Raw genomic sequence first — 23,995 nt, 5'->3', positions numbered from 1 at the left:
ATACTCACACACATATAAGCAGTGCCACCCGCATGCCCTTCAAAGAACAGGCAAGGTGAAAGACATGGTGGTTCAGTGGGAGAAAGGAACAGAGGTGTAGTGTTTGTGTGTGTGTGTGTGTGTGCTATGTCCACTTAATGCACACTTGATTGTCATAATGAAGAATGGTACTTTTGCCACAGAAAATGTAATATTTAATTTTATGAGTGAAAGGAACATTAAAGGGATTTTTTGCTATGGTTGACAACAGTCCAAAATAATAGAAAACATGAACAATTCCCCCAAATCCAAAAACTAGATGTGTTTGGGTACATTTTCTGTTTCAGACCTGAGAACACAACAATACAAACAAAATTCATGTTTATGGCTTTCTGTGGATTCGCAAAATCGGTCTCCCATTAATTGTGACTTTATACTTGATGACATCAGAAGTTTTGGACTTATTTCTCTGGCTTTAAGAGAAGCTCATGGTTACAGATATTGATACAACTTTCCTAGGCCATTGAAATAACATACTTGAATTCTTTATTTAGCTGATGTCACCCTTTGCCTATGACTTCATGTTTACTATGTAACGTATCTCTTGTCACGTGTTAATTTTATATAAAAATGTCTCTGCATGTGCCACATTGTGAGTTTTTTTGTTTTGTTGTTTTACTGTACATGCATTTATGTCTGTCCTTGTTTAGTCTCATCCTAATTGTCACAGCAATTAGGAAGTGTATAATCATACAGTACACTGACTGGTCTTGTGTGCCATCTCTTTCCTGGCTTACTGAGCTACCTTTTTGGAATGTAAATGACTGTCATTGACAAATTAGGGATGACTAAGTGTTATTTCCTCTCTCCCTCCTACAGATGACGGATTTGTCTGCTAAATGCCACTCTGAGGAAACTCCAAAGTCTTAAAGCGACCGACAGACCGCAGAGAGAAAAGAGTATTTTCCCAAGAACCTAAAGGACTTGATAATACTACCACACAAATGTGGACCTCCCAAAACATTGTCATCAAATAATCTGAACAACAAAACAAACACAGAAATAAGACAAAAAAATTTGCAGCCATGTCTGACCATAAAGACATGACCCACCGCCACCTGCGGCACAAGCTACAGAGTCTCAGTCGACGACTGGATGAACTGGAAGAAGCAACCAACAAGCTGCAGAAATCTGAGGATGAGCTGCTTGACCTGCAGGTCAGTACCAGTTGATTTCAGATAGTGTTTGTTTGTGTGTGCATATCAGAAACAATAAGTGTGTTTGCATACACAGAATTGTCTATTAACATGACTAATGAAAATAAATATTCCAATAAAACTCCGGTTTACATGCAGCTGTGCATACTCCGATTAACATGCCCTAACATGTCATTCATCACGTCAAAATATGAAGAAGTCGAACAGCTGGAGCCACTTGTCATTTTGCTTTTTTGCATTAAAATAGGATTTTTTCACATTTTCCTATTGGTTGTGGACTCACCTTCACCTTCCTGAAAAGGTCGGTGCTGCAATATTTGCACATTTCCAAAAACCCATTGATATCTAAGTCTTCTATAAAGTAGGTGTATAATAAAAGTAGGTGGGTTTCTTCTTCCGCCCAGAAATGTGAGATTTCCTTTTGTGTGCATCTCTACACCACAGTCTTGCAAACTGTTAGTGAGATGGTTTGTGCACAACATATCCATGACAACGCACAGAGGTGACCGTAAACAGACGAGAGGCTGTGGAGATGCATATTCTAAACTAGCTGTATACATGCCCAAATAATGAACCTAAAACCCAAATAATAACGGCATATCTCATGTGTCTTAATAGGAAAACAGCCAAACAGCCTGATTCAGAATGTCTAAATGGAGTAGTGTCTTGTCATATTTGGAATAATATGGGAATATTGGTGTGCATGCCACCATAGTTAGTGAGTGGAAAGAGGTGGAATAGAAATACACTACATGAATTGATTAATAAATGGTTGGTCTCTCTCTCATCAGGACAAAGTCATCCAGGGAGAAGGCAGCAACTCATCCCTGCTCGGAGATGTGGAGGAATTAAGGAAACGTCTCCTAAAGATCCAGGGTAAGGATGAGGAGGTACGCAAAGCAGAGGATCTTTGCCGCACAGTCAGAGAAAAACTGGAAGAGGAGGAGAACCTGACAAAGGAGTTGAAGGCCGAGACTGAACGTCTACAAAGGAGGATGGCCGAACTGGAGAAACTGGAAGAAGCTTTTGGGAAAAGCAAGTCTGACTGCAGCCAGCTCTGCCTGAGCCTCAATGAGGAAAAGAACTTGACTAAGAAGCTCTCGTCTGAGTTGGAGGCCCTCAAAGCACGTTTGAAGGACTTAGAGGGGTCTGAGACAAAACTGGACAGAGCAGAGCAGGCTTTGGCCATGGAACTTGAGAAACTCAAAGGATTCACCCAGACCTTTATGAGCGAGCGAAAGAGGCTACTAGAGAAACAAAGAGAGGACGAGAAGATTATTCTAAAGCTGACAGAAAAATTGGAGCACCAGAAGAATCGCATTGGCATGTCACCAGACCCTGGTCGCGCAGATTTCATGAGGTCACGAATTGAGGACGAGCTTTCATCCACGGGGCTCCTCACAAGTAAACTGGCAGGACGGAAAAAGAGCCTTGAGTACTTGAAGTTAGCCGATGACAGCATCGGCCTTGTGAACAAATCTGAGAATGAGAAGAACATTAGTCTTGAAGGCTCGCAGGAGGAGGACAACAAAGTAAAGGAGCTGACACAGGAAGTAGAGAGGCTGAAGAACCGCCTCAAACAGCTGGAGATTGTAGAGGAGGATCTAAAGAACTCAGAGTCCAAAAATGGCGAACTTAACGAGAAGTTCCAAATGGAGCGAAACCGGGCTCGCCAACTGAGCGAGCAGGTGGAGCAGCTCAGGACGCAGCTGTGCGGAAAAGGTGGAAGAAATGGAACTAGTAATGTGGATAAACATGGCAATGGAAGCACTAACATTTGTCCCAACAGCCCCGCCAAGGTCCTGGAAAATGGCAAAGCTGAGAATGAAGAGATTGTGAAGGGAGGTTTCAGACAAGAGAAGCCCAAATTTAGGAATGTTGCAAATGTGTCAGAGCCAAGTTCCCCCAAACACAGGAACAGGGAGCTGTCTCCTCAGCATAAGAGAGAGACCAAGCTGAGGAGCAAAGATCTGAGCCACTCAGAGGAGAGCTCCCCGAAGCCTGTGAGGAGAGCCCTCAGTCCAGCTCACAAGAGTAGAAGGACACCCAAAACCACAACTACTGCAGTGTCTTCTGATAATGGAATAAGAGACACAGGACGAGGAACTGAGGACAAGACAAGAGGAGCCACTCCCTCCTCTGTAAACACAACCTCTAGTGATACTAAGAAAGCGTCTGTTCTTAGTCGCTACCCTCCAGCAGCTAATGACCAGAAGCCACTGAGGACGGCAAACAAACAGACGGATGGGGAAACTAAAAAAAGCAGAATAGAAAAGTTTTCAAAACTGTACGTAGGTAGCGATAGCGAATCAAACAACTCTGATGTAGTGCCTGAAAGTAACATCAACAGTCTCTCTGCTTTAGAGAAGGACACAGCGTCTGCCTCAGATCAGGAATCAACAGACCTGGTTCAGGAATCTGTCTCAGTATCTGTCGCCTCCACCCTGTCCAAAGCCAATGGAGCCTTCACAGCCTACAGATCCCAGGTCACTCCACTGCTGCCCAACGACCAGGGGTCAGAGGGTCATTCGTCTGCCTCTGAAACTGAATCCACTGGTTCAAGGCCCTCTGAGCCAGAGCCTGTAACTGAGACGACTACTACAACTGCAAGCACTAGGACTGCAACCTCCAGATATCCTAGATACTCCCACGTCCACGACTCGCATTCAGAGGGTTCGTCTTCCAGGAGCTCGTTTGATGAGGAGCTCCACAACAGAACACTGTTGGCCGAGGGAGGCCACCCGGGGCCCGTGCACACCGCAACAGGGCTCGAGATCCAGCGAGTGTGCAGCCCACGTGAAGCGCTGAGGTCAAAAGCTGTCATCAAGCCCGCAATCGTCGAGATTGACAGGAAGGAAGTGATGATTTCCGAGCCTTTGTCTGCAAACGGCAAACCCAAAATCTCCACCAAACCCATTGTGACCAGCACCAGTAAAATGACCAGTAGTATCACCATCTATCCCAACGACCCGAGCTCCTCCAGAACCAGCAGTCGCAGCAGCAGTCTGTCCAGTGAACCCATGCCGATTAAAGAACGCCACACCTCCACCAGTAACATCCTCATAGGTAAGTGCCACATGATGCTTTAACCCTTGGAAACCTGGGTGAATTTGTCTGATTTCTTTTGAAAATATGGGAAGAAGGCGATGAGCAAGTTAAGAAGAAATGTCCCAGAAATGGTTCCAAGAAAATTACCTGAAAATTAGAAAAAGTAAAGGAAAGTAAAAGGAAAGTAAAAACAAAAAACAGAAAAAAAACAGTGAATGACCTGCTCCAGAATTATAATTCTGTAAAAAATTTCCCCTAGTGTTTTAAAATTATTTTTAAACAAGTTATTTTAAATAAACATATTTCTTGCAATTTGCAGGAAAGTTTCTCATTGTCTGCTCACAGTTGGTCAGGGTTCAAAGCAGCAGCAGCAGCAGCAGCTCTCTGAGGCTGTATTCGAAGAAATGCTTTGAGTTAAATGCCTATTACAGCATGCTAACATTCAGGTATAATGGATGCCATGTTTACAATGTTCACCATCTGTGTTTAGCATGTTATCATGCTAAGATTCAGTTGCTAACCACAGGGGCATTAATCACAAAGTATAGCAAAGACTGATGGAAATTCGTTATTAGTTTTGCAGGTTTTCAGTCATAATTTAATGTACAAGAAGAAGTCATCCTGCTGCATTACTGCCTTGTCACTTTGATGTCTGCCTTACACCAAACAACTTTTCAAGCAATTTGACAAATTTCCAGTGTCAGAATGAAATCATGAGAGTTGTGGCACGGTCCTATGATCTCAATCAATTAGTGTAAGTCCGAGCTGTCTTAAGTCAGTCTTTTTCTTGTCTTAATATTACAATAAAATTAAACATGTTTAATATTATCTGAATTTTTTAGTCTTAGCTTATGCAAACGATGATGTCAGTATTGTCAACAACAAACAGGTGCGCTCTTTCCAGAATCAAATAGGAAGCAGCAAATTATGAAGATGGTAAACATGTAGAGCACTCTGGAGTTGTGGTTCTTTTGGACTGTGGAGAAGGAGGACAAACTGTTGGAGTTGTGGAGTGAATAAGAGATGGTATTTGATTTGGCCTGCATCTGATCCACCAACCAGCATTTATTTTTGTGAGGAATCATAATTTTTGAACAGTTCGCTTCTCTTTCCCACCGTTTTCTTCTTCTACTAAAAAGTACGGTTAAACAAAGGAGGCTGGTTGCTATTTTAGGTGACAAATTCCAAATGTAAAGTTTGTCACAAGTACAGTTTATCTGTATGGATTATACTGTTGCCAAATTGACAAGAATACTGTTGAAATATGACGCCCTTTTGCCCCCTTTTTGGAAAATGATGTGTTTTTGGTTTATGTCAGAAGTTGTTATTATGTCTAGGATGGCAAATCATGTCAAAGAATTCTAGTTTTAGCTTTGCAAGTAGTGACACTTCAAGATCCCCATTCTTTGCAAAATCCCATAGAATGTGCCTAAAAAACTCATTTTAGATGTGAGAAGGTGTCGGAATTTAGTCTTTTAAAAGTGTCTGGTAGGCTTTACTGCCAGCTTATTGCATCTGTGAAATGTTTTGTTCATAAAATATTTATTTCTTTAATCCAGGCCCCAGCAGTGAGCACCATGGCAGCATCTCCGTCCCGTATGAGATCTCCATTCCCAAGAGTGAGATCACCTTGCGTTCGTGCCAGGACCAGGACTATGGGCTGGAGGACAGCAGTGACTCATCATCAAGGTCCAAACACTCCAGAATGGAGACAACCACCAGCCACCTGTGCTGCCAACGCGGCAACTTCAGCCTCCAGTCCCCAGACACCACCTCCGCAGACTTAAACGACACAGAGTCGGGCTTCGAAAGCAGCAGCAGTAGTAGCACCACCACAGTCACCAGCTGGAGACACCAAAGACAAAACCAGCACTCTCAAGAGGACAGTTTACCAGACATGAAGAATGTGACTGTGAGGAGCACCTGGAAGAACAGGGGACCTGCGTCAGTGGACGAGACCGGCCGGGGACGAGGGGGTGCAAGGACGATGACTGATGGTGGGTCGGAGGATGAGACAGAGACCGTGACAACATGGAGGGCTTACCGTGCAACCACCTTCGATTCAGAAGAAACCGTGAACAGCGGAGCTGGTGGGAATGTTGAGGCACAGAAGGGAGCAAAGCCGTCCCCTGCAGAGGTGAGATAATGAATAAATCTAGGAGACAAATGAGTACATTCTCTGCAAAAAGGTAATAATAAATTAATGGACAGGAGTGGGCTACTTTATAGCTGCATTATGTTCATCTTTGTGTTGCTCTCTGTTCTAGGTGTACATGCGTAGGATCAACAGTGTGGTTACTAACACCAGAGAAGTCGAGGAGCCAGCGCTTCGCCGTAGCAAACGCTCACAGTCTCCCACCACTGAAGCAAGAGGCCTGGGACGGACCGTACCCCATGCACCTGTTACCTCTCAGTCCTGGGGCAGATCCTACACACAACAACCACAGGTAGGATGACAAACTTAAGGTCTTTATACTTTTGTGCTCTCAAAAAATGCGATCTTTTCAAAGGATGCAGGAACCCTGACGCTGTAAAAAATGTAAATGAAAACAGAATTTAATGATTTCCCAATCCATTTTGACCTATATTCAATTAAATACAGTACAAAGACAAGATATTTCATGTTCAAACTGATAAACTTTTTCATAAATATACATACACATACACATTCATTGCCTTTTCCTTTAACAACATTCAGTCAGCATTCAAGAACTGAGGACACTAACTGTTGAAGTTTTGAAAGAAAAAATTCAGATTCATGAGGGAAGCATCTTGAAGCTGGCACAGCAGCTTGTAACCTGCTTTTGATGTTACAACCTGCTTTTCTGCCACTTGTATAACTGAAATGCTACTCCCCCTCCTGCTGTACAAAGCAGGACCTGGCATAGCAAACAAAAGCTTCTCAAAGTACTAAATATATTTCAGTTAGTCTCTGAAATACTTTTTTTCTTGAGTTATTTCACTTTATTGCACTTATTTTTTATGGATTTATTTATCTGTGTCAGTTTGTAAAGTTAATACCAATGTCTAATCTAAATTTCATGTGACTAGCTGTGTTTAAATATGTTTAATAAAAAAACAACATGTTGAATACTTTGGATATATGTTAAAAAGGATTTGCATTCTGTTTTTATGCATGTTTTGCGCAGTGTTGGGGATGGAAATTGTTAATACAAATCAATCATTTATTAGTCTTCATCAAATGGGAAACACAAAACAAGTGTTAAGGTTTGGCAAAATTTGACTGGTCATTTTACATGCTTGGAGTATCCGTTTGACAATATGGAAGTTACTGAAAGAATATCACAATTTAATTCATCCCCTCTTGGTAAATAAGCCTCTGTGTTTACTTCAGATTTCTCAAATATTTCTGGCATCGAATTTTCGCGATTACAGCATAGCGTGGCTTCTGAAACACCCTGTATTGCTGTGCAGGTGAAAGCATTATCTGCACCACTCGGCAAATAGTTTTGTCTTGAAGATAAAAGTCCAGAAAGTACAACCGCAGGGCTGAGCTCCTGGTGTGTCCACTTTGCATGAGAGCTCAGCTTGTATTTTTCCCTGACGCCAGGCTCTGCGACTTCAAGCTTAGCACAGCAGTTCTGTAGGCCCCACTCCTGCTGCCCCAGTAAGCACAAAGAGAAAAGGGTGGGTCAAAAAAAGAGAGAGGGAGGATGGAAATGAAAAAGACCTCAACAGGGGGAAAAGAAGGTTAGGAAAACCTCAAGGAGAAGAAAATAGCTGTCTTGTATTTAAATGTGCCACCACAGACTGTGCCCCTGCCAGGCGACGTTGCTATTCTGCGCACATATTGCTAAAAATACATGAATCCTCGCACATGTATAGGATTAATGTGTGTCTGTGTATTAATCCACATACGTGCATCTGTCATCTGTCACTGTGCTAGAGCTTGTATTTGTGGATTTAATTTGAAATTCTGAAACTTTCACCGCTGTAATCACAACCTGACATGTAACGTCTCCTACACTTATCACTGATTGTGGAGCTAGGTCATAAACACTTAATTTCCATGCAAATAGTCACACTGAGCCCTCTGATTTCTATATGTGTGCCTATGCATTAATATGTAAGATTGTGTGCATAGCTACAGTTTAATTAATGGAGTGTGAAAGTTTGTACATGTCATCAGGAAGATGAGGTGAAAACGACTTATGGGCTACAGTATTAACTCACTTGTCTATTGGTATATAATATAATGTCAAATGTCTGCAGTACCACTTACAGAGTGGGCTCCATGGCTACAATAACATGTCAGTCTGTCAGTTTGACAAATGATGCTGGACTGGAGGACTTTGGCTAAAATATCTGTGTTTTCCTCTATAAATAATGTGGACGTTGCTAAGGAGACAGACACACACATGCAAAGTGTCCGCTGTCCCATCCATCATCTTTACTCACATTTGTGATCTAGGGCAATAAAGTCATCTGTAGTTAAATCGTTTTTGTCGTGCATTTATACAGCACAGTCCCTCAAGAGACTTCTTAAAGTTCCCATAATATGCAAAATACAGACGGCCAGTTTTAATCCTGAGCCCCTGTGTTCATTTATCTCTTGCCATGGGCCAAATATATGTCCAAAAAAACAGTATCAGAGTATTTTTACATGAAAATTATTGTCTCTTGTCTTATAAAACCAGGTTAAACAGTTTCAAAAATATCCAAATAAAAGAAGAAATGCATATGATTCATGAGTGCATTTAGAGTATAAATCCAGCATTATACTATTTTCCTCTTTTGGATTTTAAACAGATTACGATAAATAAATCAAATCAATGCATCCTGATGTTAAAATGATCCAGTTAATTATTCACTACCAGTTTATATAGTCTGCACTTCCAAACACTCCATAGCCAACTGCATCAGAAGCAGGTAAAGCCCTTGTTCCTCTCCGCCTACGCGATGCGACACAGCCATGTCCCTTGTATTTCGGCCGTTACACTGAGCCTCGACCCTTAACGCCCCCTTTCAGCCCTGACTGGTAGAGAGAGCATTTGGGGACAGCCACCTTTGTTGTGTCTCTGACTCCTCCCCTCCTTTCCTTTCTTGTCCATCCTCCCCCCACCCCCCCCTATTTAATTTGTCATTCAAGCGCTGACATGAACAAAATGGCTTCGAGTCATGTATTTGAGGGGCTCTGTTGGGGTCAGTGCCCACATCAGTTCTGCTACATGGCCTTGACCTGCGATTTCAGGACAGCGACCACTTATTCTTTTCTCATTTCAGTTCATACGTGTCCTTCCTCCTCTTTTTGACCCATCCCACATCACTCACTGTTGATAGCCTTGGTTATCCTAAAGCTCTGCCCTGTCTGATGTGGTAAATCAGCAGTGACCTGATGAACTTTTTTTGTTGTCACTGCTTCATTTAATGCACTTTGTTATGGGAATTTCCCAGAGCCGCTTCGTTGACTCTGCGGTACAGTAAAACTTTGTTTCCACTGATATTCAATACATGAACTGGTCACTCCATTTAGATAGCAATTATGAACAAAAATTGCTACAGAGCAAAGACTAAATAAATAAAAACTACTTCTATTCATTATTGTGCTTTGAAGCATGTCTTGGAACACAGCCGATCATCTTTGGTTTGGATTTTCAGAACATTTCAGTGGTCTGAACTGCGTCCATTCCCAAGAGGTTTGGATAAATACAGCTGTCGTCAGGACAGCGGGAGGTTGGGATTAGTTTGTGATTGCAGTGTCAAAGGTTGATAGAAGAGGCTTGTGTTATTACGAGTTTGTAGATGGAGGCACACGGGTTGATGGGAGAGGAATGCAGCCAGTCACCATGAACTGAAAAAATTGATCTTTCTTTCAGTGCTCCTTTGGCTAAAGCTTGATCCATTAAAGTGTGCATATAAGTAGCAGCTTTTTATATAAGGTGCTGTTGCTTCAGACATTTATTCCTCCTCTTTCAGCATGAAAAAATCGGTAGTCTTCCCAGTGATGAGTGTAGAGCAGACGGAAAATCAGAGATCGATATATACTGTAGTCATTAAGGAGGAGACAACCCTTCCAATTCCTTTAAGCACCCTGGAGCGACCTGGACAAATCGATAGCTCATTGATTAGCTTTCTTTTTCAAACCTCATGTATAAATTATTTGGATGTCATTTATTCAAACCTCTATGGGACAGAGAATGACATCTTCTCATCAAATGAAAGGTCATCGTCGTTATCATCAAGTTCCAAATCCATGGCTGCTGTTGAAGTTTGACTTTGGTTTGTTTAAACAAATGTTTATGGTGCAAATGTGGAGCACTGACTTTCTGTAGCAGTCACTCTACACCTCAGAGTCCAGAACAGAACAGTATTGTAGTAATTCCTCCCCACTGTAGCAGGAGGAAACCTCAGCCTGTATATGAATGAGCCATGAACTTATGTTTGGCTGAGGACAGCGGGGCCGATATGGCCGATGAGCAAGATACCAAAACATCCTTTTGTTGAGTCAAAAACCAGCGGCAGCAAGGTAAAGTGTGGGATCAGAGCTGCCCTGCTATTCCCTGTTTGCCTGACATGACCCGCGCAGAAAAAGCCCTCTGGAAAAACTGTGTGTGCAGCAGCTGAAGTTGGACTGCGTGATGTTTTCAGTAGTAGAGCATCAGAAAACAGAGACTGTACAAAATGCCCCGTGAAAAGCAATAAACGAACAGCTTTTATAAATCATAACCAATAAACAGATCATCACTTGGGCAAATCAAACACAAATTTCACCTTTTCTGAAACATTTCACCTGGAGTGTCAAGAGTGTTGTCTTACTGGAGAGGTGATTTAAGAGTTTGAGTTGGCAAGACATCATCATTCCTTTAAAATTGGGCGAGAGACCAAGGGCAGACAGATTTAAAGTAGGGATGTAATTTCTTCTGCAGAAGGTCTGACACGCTACGTGTTATTTCATGAATCTGCTGGCCTTCATTGGGTTTTAGAATGAGGAGGCCTCTCACAGTGTCTGTTTGTTTTTTTAAGAAAGCTCTTGGAAACTGAATCAATCGTTCTTAAATGGAGAGCCTTTTGTTCTCATAAAACTATGTCTACGCATAAAGCTGAAAACACCCCAGTGGAGCATTGTTTCCAACCTTCAGACCATAAAAATAGGGAGGATTTCAAAACCAAAGTGAGAGGTCTGGGGTCCTCCATTGGAAAATTTGTTTCCTCGAGTCTGGCGACATTTAAGCCCACTGCATCAGCGTTTTGATGTCAAATACATTTAATTTGGATTAGTTCTTGGTTGATGACCCTGGTTCTCTGCTGGAGGAGGGACGGAGTCCAGACTGTAGGCTTGGTCGGCACCAGAGACCCACAGCTGGCTGTCCTCCCTGGCCCACACGCCCCTGGGTCCTTGATGCCAGAAGAAAGACAAAACTGAAGACTAGCAGTCTCTGGAAGACAACTGAGTAACCCATGGGGTGGAGCAGGGCAAGCTGGGTTCCCCTAAAAGCCCTGCTAGAGTGTCCCATTGCACTTATGCATGGATAATGTGGTAAGCATGGAAACAAAGTGTCCATCGGCAGTAGTGACCACCTAATTCCAGCCTGACAGCAACCCTCTCCGACCCCATAGGGTTGTAGAGAGGGGCGAGCGCCAAAGGGTAGGAAGCGGTACACTTTTAGAGTCATGGTGCCTTAACATGCTGTACTCTGCAAGAAATGGTTTATGATAATGAAAAGGAAAAATGTATAAAAAGTTGTCATAAATTTGGAAAAATCCAGGATACTTGTGAACCTGGGATGAAACCAGGAGAGTGTTGCTTCAAAATGTGTTGTCAATATGCGTTTTCCCCGTTAATGCGTAGCGCATATTTATCTGGTATTGATTAAGGCTGTCTGCATTAACACGTTAAATAAATGTAAAAGTCATGATCATAAAGTCAGTTTCTTTGCATTAATTTATTCCCAATCAAGACACTTTAAAAACTGTTTTGAAATGCGAAATAATGGAATTTTAAATATTTAATTAAAGATGAAATTTAAAAAATAATAATCATTTGACAGCCCAAGTATCAATCATCTCTTCTAAAAGAAAGCAAAAAAAGGGAATTTCCCAAAATGTCAAACTATTCCTTTAAATGTCACAGATCATCTTATCTATCCTGTTGATTTGATAAACAAAGGTTGGTATAAGATCTGCACCTAACAGCACTGCTTTTCTTACCCACACCTTCTCTGTTTTTTTTTTAGTGTTTCAAATTGTCATGCTGTGCTGCCAGACATGATTTAGTGTTTCTGATTATAACAGCCTATAAAAGTGGGTTTTCCAGGCTGAAGGCGTTGTGGTGTGAGCTGGAGCAGGTCTGCGATGACAGCAGCACTTGCTTTTCCCAGTAGATTTTCTCTGCTGTGGCACATCATCTTACTTAACAGCATTTATTACAGGCTGACATTGCTCTTGCCCAAATATTTTCTTAAATCAACTTTCAGCCACATGGGAAAAATCTCTAAGTTGGCACACACGCAGAAGTTGCTAATTTTCCTTTGAACAAAGCCACACGTCTTTAAAGCTGTTAAGTTCTAGAAAACATTATTTTTATTTCCTTTTTCTTTTAATTCTCAGCTACTACATGCCAAATCTTTATTGTCATTTTTATTAACTTGTTATATTAGGTCCGCAACAATGTGTTGAACAATGTACCAGCCCCCTGTTGAGTGCAGGAGAAACACTGGGAGCACATTACATGGCAACCGTGTGAAAGCCCCCGGTCCTGCAGCAGCGGCTTACCATAGAAGGAGAATATGCCACTCTGCCGTTTCCTCCCCTCGGTGACTGGAGCAGGAAGTGACCACACTGAACACGCCTACTTGGCAGGGATCGCTGGTGACTGATTTCCTGTCTGTTACCCCTGGAGACGGAGAAAGGCAGTCCAGCAGGGCTCCATTAAAGCCAATTAGTGAGAATGCCTTCTAAAACGGCATCAGAAGCCAACTCCAACCCACCAAATGTCACTAATTATGGTGCTTTTTTAAAGCTGAAATTACAGGCGCGGGGTGCTGTTTCTGTGTGCTTTAGGAACTGCATCGTCATCTAACTCTCGCTTTCTGAGAGCAGGGTTACTGAGGTTATGAGAGGGGATGTGCCGCTGTAGCCACCACAGACTAGTAACGCGGGGTTTGTTTTCTAGTCAGCCCACCAAATTATAAATCTCTCAGCTTGGGGTATGTTTGGGGTTTTTGGTTGGGGATTTTTCCCCTGGCAGAAGTCCACATGGCAGACTTTCCTTGTCACACACCAGTTAACATAAGCAGCATGTATTTAATGCCCACATTATACAAAAGCCCAAACAAGGCCCCAAACCGTCCAAACAAAATCCCCAGAGTTCCTTCACACTACTCCAGAATATGGGATTAAATGTGTTTGTGTTTCTGATCATGCCAAGGCCAAACCAATTCCCTTTTTTAACAAAGACTTGCCGCCGGTTCAGACTCTTAACAAGACTTTTCTTTATCACATTTTCTTAACCTCTCCAGGCTGCTGACAGCGTAGAACCCAGTCCGAACCCAAGCCACAGCCCAGCAACCTGGAGGCGGCACCTTCCCAGCAACGACCCTCACCCTGTGGGGAGCTCTTATGATCGGGCGTCTAAGACAGCAGGAGCTTCCTCCAGAGCGGATCTGTGGTCCAGTCGGGGTCAAGGGTCAGGGGCCAGAGCCGAGGGGAGGACCGGAGCTGGGAGCAGACCGTGGAGCCAACGCCACTCTGAGCATCATTAGAGCAGCTGGGTCTGAGCAGGATGTCGACAGCAAGAGGACAGGTAGGAGAAGATCTTTTTTTTTTAATCCTTTGAAAGTCATTAATTAAAGGTGACAGATGTTAATTACCTCTATTGCAATGATGTCATATCTCTTAAGGGGGTTTCAAATCAAATTTGCAGCATTAAGCTGACCTGACACTGCTGCAGCACGTTTCACAGCTCTGGGTTTAGCACATCCATCATGATGGCAGCAGTGTGGTAGTTTAATATGTAGAGTGACCCCCAGTGGGAAACCTCAGGCTCACTGCATGTAACAGTCAGCATCCATCCTGCCAAGGCGTCCCTGAGCAAGAAAATTCCAGGTGAACTGTACTGTAACTAAATCTCCAAGCAGGCGTGAGAGAGAAATCCTGCATTGTTCATAATTCTGAATGTTTTCTGGATTTTTAAGCAGTTTCCTGGAATAACAATGAGCCTCCTTCGCCAATATCTTCCAAAGTTTTTTCTCCAGTTTGTTTTTGGTATTCATTTTTTTCGTATCTATTTCATTGTCATTCAGATTCATTACGTCTTCTTAAACTGCAGAATTTTTCGTACCTGTTCAAAAAATGATGAATCCCATTGTCCTCGTGAGTTGAAAACACTTGCAGATCCTAATTAGTAAACACAAAATAGGCAAATCAGGGCTGTCTGCACACACAGAAATTGAAGAGCAACAGAAGCTGAGAAAATAAAATTCAAGAATGCCCAAATAAGAGTCCAAAGAGGATGAAGCTCCGGACCTGAAATATATATAGTTTTTAAAAACGTTCTTAAGGAAGCTGGAGGAAGTTCTCCAGGAAGTGGACGTCAAATAAGTAATCACTCTTAGTAGCATTTGTAATGGACACAAAATAACACGAAAAAGATGCATGAGATGCTAAAATTGTGCCTTAATCCCCTGACCTGCAAATCGCAAACATAATGCATTATTGCACATTTGTCGGGAATGAAGACAGAGACGAGAGCCACGATGCTCTCCAAGGTGTGCATGTGTAGTTCGGCGTTAATGGGGAGACTTTTTTGAGTTTTCTTGAAAGAAAAGCTCCATTTGAATCCAAGTTAGTAATCATTCACTATCAGTTTCTTTGCGGAAACATTATTCTTCATACATATTGACTTGTCTATTAACAAATTTCACACTTTTACATGTTTAGCTGGTCTGCTGTGCACTAACCAAGGTTAGTGAGTTTTTTTGGAAATTAATTGGAAGCGTACCAATTAAACACTGTTTCTCCTGTAATTCATACCAAATCACCTTGTTGTCTCTGGCAAACTTTTAGGAAATTATTTGGAAATTATAGCTCAATCATGTGTCTGAACAAGATGAATGGCTGTGTTTAAAATAAGAAGAATTAAGTAAAATCTTTTTCTGTATTTTTCTCTCAACAGCACTCCATTAAGCTCTCAATGGCACAATGAGGGCCAAACATCAGTCTTCCATCAACTAATGGCTACCACCGTCTCCAAAAGTCAACATCTACAGCTTTTATAGCAAGCAAAGCAAAGAAAAATAGCAGTTGCTGCCATTTAGAACAACAAACCACAGACCTGACATCCTTACTCTGACTCTGAGTGTATGCTGAGACGTGAACAGCTCTTCCTATCCGGAACTTTCTTTGTCCCAAAAGAGGCATAAATGGAAAGACAGTGCCTGTACAGTGTTTTTGGGGGTCGCCTCACCAGTCCATGTATCCTCTTCTGCTTCACGTGTTGGATGTATTATAGTGTAATCCCTAAACTTGACAAGGGAGAGGCTGGCATGCTGGGGACGGCTGGGGATTTTCCTGCGTGCCAGAGAGGGTTTAAAGAGAGTTAGAGGAAGAAGGACTCAAATGTTGAGAATGCCTTTCTCAGAGGACCATTACAGTGACCTCAATGAAGCTGGATGTGCATAGCTTCTGCATCAAAATTTCAACCTTTCTCCATCGCTGAAAAAACGATCTGCAGTTAACAGCAGTACAAGGTTTAAGATGCATCTTCATCTCACAGGGCTGGATCTACATGCAGAGCTCATCACAGACTAAAGTACCTTTTAATGTGACCAAAAACAGGAAGCGAATTACCGTCTTTGCTGACCCATACCATGATATTCACTTATATATTTGCTTTGACAGCCATATGTGCTTTTTTCCAGAGTTTCTCACACATAAATACACAAAACCATACAAACACATGCACATTTTTAACTTTTGGTTTATTTTAAACCCGTGTCACCACTTTCTGGCATGCAGCCTCAAACTGGATTTAATTTGAGGTCTTGGATGTTGAGCGAACATTTGCATGTTTCTAAGTAATAAATGAAGAGCACTTGAAAGATTGTGACTCAGCATGCACTCTGCTTAAAGGATTGCTGGTTGGCTTCATTTAAGGAGCACACAGACACAAACACACACACACACACAGACACATATGCATACACACATGCATACACATTTGTACAGACAGACCGGGACCTTATTTATGCTTTTTGCCATTTTCACCAGTTATTTTCTTTGTAATTCGCTTCCTGTTCTGCATTATCCTTTCCCCTTTCTGCTGAACCATATCAATACAAAAAAATCGTAGTTTGCACGCAATGAAATGCAATGCACATGTAGAAAAAAAAGAATAATTGGGATGGAGGGGGGGGTGGCATTGTTTATAACCTCAAACCATGCTACAATTTCCATGGTGCTTTGTTCTACAGCTGTTGCAGTTCTCCTCATTCATGTATTTTAAGAGAGCCATAGCAAAATGGAGTTTTAATGAATATTGGACTTGGGATTACCAGCAAACCTGGCCTGGCAGGCGGACATTTTTTTCAGTGCTGCTGTAAATACTGTAGACATGCCAGCCGGTCATAGGACGACTCCTAACTGGAGTCACAAGGAACTGACAGTTCAGCTTTTACGTGACTGGGTTCGCCGTGCGAATCGTCCCATCTTATCTCCATTATTTCTATAGAGGTGTATTTTTTTGCTACATCATAAAATATCAACTCGTGGTTGGTATATTGGAGCAATCTCTCATTGGAGGGTGCCACTGCAGCAATGGGGGTGCCATAGAAACCAGTTTAGTAGTGGCCAGTCAACAAAAAAAGGTGTTTTCATTGAGGTAAATGGTGCATATCTATGACAGAAACATTGTCAAACTTTTTTCAGGCTCCTGCTGGAATCATTACAGTACGACAGGCAATGTAAACTTTGATCCCACAGCAAAATTTATGAATGTCGCTATTGAATGCAGCTGAGAATGACCAATCGCTTGATGTACCGATCCAACACAACTGCATTTCTTTGTTTATCCGACATGTAACTGTGACAACATCTGTTGAAGAACTTTTAAAGCTCCATCTGGTTCCTCTGCTGTTGTGGATTTCAGTGCTGTGTTGAGTCAGACCCTGCTGGGGGTGGCCTGTTGAAGACTCAGTGCATTTCTCAGTTCTCCTGTATTCTACCAGCCGTCATCTAGCTGTAATATTTATTAGTCTCCATATTATGTACAGGTTCTTTTATTGTGAAGAGGTCTGCCCGGTGGCAGGAGCCCATTCTGTTGCCGCTTCGTCACTTTACTGTTTATGCAAGCAGGAGATTATATGCAATCAATAAACTGCCCCCCCGCCTCCATGCAATGTCTGTAATTATGCTGTGCATACAGGTCGGTGGTAACTCCAAACTAACATGTTTGTTTACCTGCAGAATGTGCATTTCCATTACTCTTTGCTAGAACTATTTACAGTGTTCATCTGTGCCTTGAGATTCAGTAAGAGAGGTCCCAACAAATCCAGACTTGCACCATGTTTTTACTCTTGCTGTGCATATAAATGACATGCAATACTGATTGTGAGGTTCAGTTTTTTTTTTTTTATAACTTTATATTCTTTCCTTTAGAGGTTTGTTGTATGGAACGTCGTAAAAGTATTTTGGTTTAAGGGTAAAAAGTTCTCAGAGGGAACTCCTCCCTGAGGGATGTCAAAGCAAGGTTCCCTGAGAAAAGCTTTTCTTTTCTTTTTTTCTAACCCAACTTCAAAGTACCCTTTTAAAGTATATAGACCGCACCGCTCGAAAAGCTATGTCCTTTGGATTTGTCTGTCAGAGTTGCAGGGTGCAGCGCAGCCGGAAAGGATTGCCATGTGGCCTCTTCATGGCTGCTGCTGGCTTTATGATAGAGCAAAAACAGACCAAACATACTGTTCAGAGCTCGCAGTGCAAATGCCAAGACCTGATGATCATGTAGTCTTTCTGTGCTCTCTCTGTTATTGTTTCTACTACCACTCTTCTCATTTACCAAAAGGGAATGCCATCTTTTCCCTGATCTCTCATCTTTTCAACCGATTCCAACTTTCCTTTTAGTATTTAGAGCAGTGTCCCTCACTCCTTTCCTCTCGTCCTCTGTTTCTCTGCATCTTCCTTGGATTCTCATTTCCTAAAGGGAAACGTTGTCCTAAACAGCTGTGATATGTTGTTGGTTCAGAGCATTGTTTTATTGAAGGCCAGAGGCCTGTCACCAGACAGTGACGGGCAGCTCCCTGGGTAGCTGAAAGGTCAGAGGTCAGGGCTGCATCTAATCCTGTCTCTTCGTCTTGACTCAGGGCTTCTAAATACAGGAGAGGAAAAGCGACAGCTTGGCAGTTATTTCCTCTTTAGGGGTAATTAAAACAGACTTAGGTATCAAATGTCCACTTCTGCCTGAGCTCACGCTGCCAGAGATGCACGTGGTGTGGTCGTCTAGTGGTGTTGTTATTAATATGACAGTGAGCGCTCTCGTTTTAAAGCTTGACATGTGAGCTGGTGTGTTGTTAGCTGCTGCAGATCCCAGAGTAAGAAGGTGATGACTGAGAGATGTGCACGTGTTTGTCAGAGTTGGCACGCAGCGCCTGAGATTGTTTTTGTTTTTGTTATTTTTGAGGCTGACATCACTGTGGGTCAGGATTTCTGTATATAGCGACTTGGTGATGCAAGTGCTAACATGAACGCCCTTCTCAACCCTTATCCTGCCTTACTGCCCCCATATGTCACCTGTTTCCCTCCACCCAACAAAAAACAGGCAGACTGTCCTCCAGTTTCACCCATCCTTATGACAGCTATACTGTACAGCCACTATCATTTGCCTTTTTCACTTTCCATCTTCCCTCTACCTTTTATTCACCTTCTGCTCTGAAACCAAGAGAGCATTTGAGTCGGGGGTCCCAGGAAGAGCCCAGCTGTCAGAAACTCGGTTTTATGACGCATTGAAGGGTTTCTGTCCTGGAGACCGGCTTCAAAGAAAGTGTGGCTTTTTAAACTCCATCCTCCACTATGCATGATGCCTTTCTTCCTTACAAGACCCCAAAGTTCACTAACACCCGACCGTACGTCCACGCTGGACACTGAAACCTGGATGGACCCTTTGCCACGATGAAGACCACTTTAAAGGGTAACTTAGATATTTTTCATACTGGACCCTGTTTTAACATGCTTTTGTGTCTAAGTGGCTAATGGGAACAACATTTTTTTTATTGGTCCAGTATTGAGTGAGACTGTCGCAGCTAGCAGCTGCAAAACAGGCTGCAATGTAACCGCTTGGAGCATTTGTGAACCAGTTTACATACACTAAAAGTGCTTGTTTTTGATGCTGACATGCTCAGATTGTTATCATAACTATCTGACAACATTATGGAAAGAATTTTCAACAGATATAGACCTTTTTTTTTTAAAGAATTAAAAGGAGATCTTCTTTATTTAACCAAAAACAGCCCCAAAATCGCCATCGTCAAACCCACCAGACTCCATATAAAACAACAGTTATTTTATCATCATAAAATACGCTTCATTCAAAGTCTACAGAAACAAAATAAAACTCATAAAATCTGTCTCGGGTCATCATTCCACTGTTCCGACAATCAACAGTTCTGGCTTGGTTGAAATAAATCCTTAATTCACCTGTTGAGATGTCAAAGTAAGCTGGCTCTATACACACTAAAATTACTGATAATTTAAATGGAGTCTGGTGGGTTTGGTGATAAAGATTTCGGGAGTGTTTCTGGTTAAACAAAAAGGATCTTACTCTTTAACGAAAAGGTCTATATCCATGGGGATCCTTTCCATAATGCTGGCAGACAGTTAAAATAACAATCTGAGCCAGTCGGTGGCAAAAACAAGCACTTCAGTGGACATAAACGGGACGGTGCAGAAATGCCCCAAGTGGTTACCTCGCAGTCTGTTTCACAGATTCCAGCTGCAGCGCTCTCACTTAATACTGGTCCATTTTCGAAATATGTTGTTCCCATTAGTCACCTAGATGCAAAAAATGGGACTATAGTATCCAGGTTGAAAAATACCTAAGTTACCCTTTAAGCTTTTTTCTATATGTGTTTCGGGCTACATGCCATTACTCACATGCTATAGGTCTTATTCGTAACTTCCAGTGGCGAGAGCCTGCACAGCGTTGACGTGGTGGAATGTACTGACTGGTCATCTGGGACTTAAGTGAAGACTTTACAGGTTTCAAGATTTCTATGGCTTTTGTGGCGCCGTAAAGAAACAGCAGGGTGCTGTTACAGAGGTTTTTGTCGGTCCCTCTCCTCCCTGAATGATGGCAGTTTTTCAGAACATTTGTTGAATGAGAGAATCTGTACGGTTGCTGTTGCTCGAGCAGAATATTTAGGCTGCGAATGATATGATTGGAAACTCCTACCAGGACAAGAGGTGGTTAAGCGGTGGAAAGAAAAGTGGCTGCTTCCTGCACAAATACCAACTAAAGAGTTAACAGAAATCCTCTTAAGCCCTGGTGGTGTATGTATAAACATCCGTTATTTACAAGTCATTGTTTTTTCCTCTTTTATAAAGTAGACTAGAATGTACTTAGTGGAGATTGGCGTGGCGAGGCAGAAATGGCTCCCGGGCAGCGAGCGGGCCCTTGTCCTCAAAGGCCTCCATTGTGAAGCCAGGGTCATGGTGTCATTGGGTGGCGTAGGCTGTAATCTGCACTTAACCAGCACTTAACTTTAAGACCTCAAACTACTAATGCCCCCTTAGTCCCCTTTGTCAAAAAGTTTCCTCTTTTGTGTCCCAGATTTGTACTTAAACTGAGTTTCAGTAGCTGTTTGCTGAATGTACCACAGGCGGATATGTTATGTGTTTTTGCACCAGCCAAATTAGAGTATTTAAGTATCATCTCACCAGGTAAAGAGAGGAAATTGGCAGTGAATGAATTGTGTTTGAACATGTTTTTTTTTTAGAGATATGGCACCCTGTTACGCCTGTATCTCAGCCTTCTAACATTGTGCCAAAATCATTCCACAGTATTTCCAGTTTACAGTCAGAGGCGGTGCCAACGCTTCCCCAGATGGCCACCCTGTCTCTAAGATACTGAAATTAAGGGGAAATATTCAATTTGAGGGTTTTCTTTTTTGTTTTCTGCTAATTGTGTTTTTATTTCTTTGTTAAAAAAAAGATGTCTTATTTTGGAAGCTATATCGGATAGATTTTATTTAAGGAAACTCTTGTAATTTTGTAAAGTGGGCCTTATTATTGAAATATATTAAGTATTTGTCCATCTTGATTTTAAGAATGATATTTTTTTTGCAAGATAATGTAACTTCCTCGTTGTTATTACACTCCTGGAGAGTACTTCTTCCTGTATTTTGTGTTTGTTGTTCTAATGCAAGACATTTCTGAAGACCTGGAGACATGACAGCACACCACAGATCGGAGAGAGAGGCCAGGGTTGTGTCATAGTCATTGAAGAATGAGAGCTATGTGCATTTTATCAGAGCTGAGCAGGTTTCGCAGCACTGAGTGGTTCACCATGTGTCGTCCCCGTTTTTATCGGGTGACCATTCAGTGCTCCGGCTTCTTTGCTTCTCTGTTCTCCCTCGCTCATAAATTCAGGGTTCGTACATCTTCTGTGCTGTATGTTTGTAAGTGCTGCCAAAGAAAGAAGCGTGCAGGCCCCAGATACACATGTATATATAAACACAAATAATCTAATAGGAATAAAAAAAAACATGTAACTCATCTCTCTTACATGCATACATGCACAGATACAAGAATTTCAGGCCTGTACAATCATTTTTTTATGCTGAGTGTTTCTAAGTTCATTTTGTGTGCGGAAGGAGACTGACAGACAGAGGTGTCAAACACAAAACTGTATGTAATGAAATCAGATCAAAAGGGGTTTTTATGATTTATTCTTGCTTCTCCGTGTGTCAGCGATGCCAGGTGGACTTTGTGGGGAGACGGTTCGTTTTTTTTCTCCGTTTTAGAATTAATACATTGTGCATGTTTTAACCTTAACTGTGGCTGGCGCACTCTGCATGTAGGTCTCTTGAAGCTGCCAACTGTACAGCAGACCATATGTATTCCAATAAAAATAAAAACCAACCTGTTTGTAACACGTCTCCATATTGGAACCTGTGTCAGTGTGTGTGTGTGTGTGTGTAAAACTCAACCATGTATGTTAATCTCTTTCATGCTTTTTGCAGTACAAGCTCAGCAAGTTTTGATTTCATAGCGGTACACCCTGTGTGTGTGTGTGTGTGTGTGTGTGTGTGTGTGTGTGTGCTGATTTTGAACAGGGCAGAGAGAGCAGCAGCTGACGGTACGCAAAATAAGCAGCAGGCAGACAAATGAGGCAAATTGGTCAGGTACAAAGAGGAAAACCACAAGCTGTTGTGGAATGCAAAGTCAGCACACATAACTCTCTTTTAAACAGCAACGCCTCACTTTGTGAAAGCCAGCACTTCTGTTCCCGCAACCGTAAATACTCATCTAATCTGCACAATCTGGTCTGATAAATCAAGACTTTTTCATGTGAAAATAACCAGCCTCTGATTCTCAAGTTATTGTAATATCGGACATCAATGCTCGGTGCATCTCACGAGAAATCTTTGTGGTGAAACTTTTTCACTTCACCTCAAGCTGCCTTGTAATTTCCAACATTTCCCAGAACAGTTTTGTATAACTGCAGAGAACAAGCCTGAACGTGTTGAATTCAGCTGCATGGCCTTTATTGTGTAGTTGAACAGAGTTATAGAGCAAAAGATCAACATGTTCAGGTTGACAGCAAGTGACTTTTTGTGCATTACACTGTGGTCTATTGACACTGCTGTTAGTAGGCAACGCTTCCTGCCTTGGGATTTGAAAATCACAGTTTTAAACTAATTATCGCAATGATATCAAACTGTAGGCTATATTTCATATATATTATATGTGACTATGAACTTTATATTCAACTATATACCGCGGGGCAAGTGGTGAGGGCCGAAGGCCAGAGCAGTGTGAGCCACATTTAGCCAACTGTACAGGACAGCCAAAACAAAAAATAAAGCAAAAAGTTTGCAAAAGCACACACATGCAGACACAGTTTTTTTTTGTTTTTTTTTTTAAAAGTAGATTCTGGACAAGAGATAATACAAGAGACAAAAATAACACAACTTACCACCATAAAAATTACCACCGCGGTCACATTTGAAGTGATTTAATAAAAAAAATAATGGGAGCATAGTCTCATCTGTGGACTCTTTTCATTTATTGTATTACCTCTTGTCCAGCACTTAGCTTTTACTTCTCTGGATGTATCCACTTTTGCAAACTTTTTAAACAAAAAATGTGCACTATGTCCTGACTTAATTGATTTTAACCCTAAACTGTAAAATTCTATAAATATGTGAATGACTTTGCTTTATTGAAAAAAATCACCTAAAATGACTATTCAAAGCTTAGACAATGCAAACTGACTGAGTTCTTGTTCCCTTTTTAGTACATGTACATGCATGGGCTTATTTGCAAAATAAACTCTGAAGTTTTTTTCCCCAACAAAAATCAGTATCACAGTAAGTGCTTCTGTCATTGACTTGTATCAGCTTAAACAGACTGAAACAAAACATTTTTTCATGTTCGCCTATACATTTTGTTAAAAAAAAGTTGCTGCTGATAACTAGAACTAGGAGGTTCTAGTTACCTAGCAACCCCATCCGAAACTCTGATAGGCTGAGTGAGCACTCTGCTGAAGGCTTAATGAGCAGCTATCCAAGACGGCAGTGAGG

General features: G+C 41.9%; 1 protein-coding gene across 1 annotated transcript in view; it reads left to right on the top strand.

Annotated features, from left to right (window-relative positions):
* luzp1 (leucine zipper protein 1) overlaps positions 1 to 22,342 on the top strand; it is a 66,701-nt gene extending 44,359 nt beyond the window's left edge. Inside the window, exons 3-8 of the mRNA XM_042500405.2 lie at positions 859 to 1,196; positions 1,988 to 4,262; positions 5,804 to 6,381; positions 6,512 to 6,691; positions 13,724 to 14,007; positions 15,379 to 22,342. Of these exons, the coding sequence (XP_042356339.2) occupies positions 1,065 to 1,196; positions 1,988 to 4,262; positions 5,804 to 6,381; positions 6,512 to 6,691; positions 13,724 to 13,966 (3,408 nt within the window). The 5' untranslated portion in view covers positions 859 to 1,064 and the 3' untranslated portion in view covers positions 13,967 to 14,007; positions 15,379 to 22,342. The remainder of the gene's footprint in view (positions 1 to 858; positions 1,197 to 1,987; positions 4,263 to 5,803; positions 6,382 to 6,511; positions 6,692 to 13,723; positions 14,008 to 15,378) is intronic.
* The last annotated feature ends 1,653 nt before the right edge of the window (positions 22,343 to 23,995 follow it).

Source organism: Plectropomus leopardus, chromosome 14, assembly GCF_026936395.1.
Source record: "Plectropomus leopardus strain MGB_pleo_1.0 chromosome 14, ASM2693639v1, whole genome shotgun sequence".
Classification (NCBI taxonomy): Eukaryota; Metazoa; Chordata; class Actinopteri; order Perciformes; family Serranidae; genus Plectropomus; species Plectropomus leopardus.
This window is presented reverse-complemented; position numbering and strand designations above follow the sequence as displayed.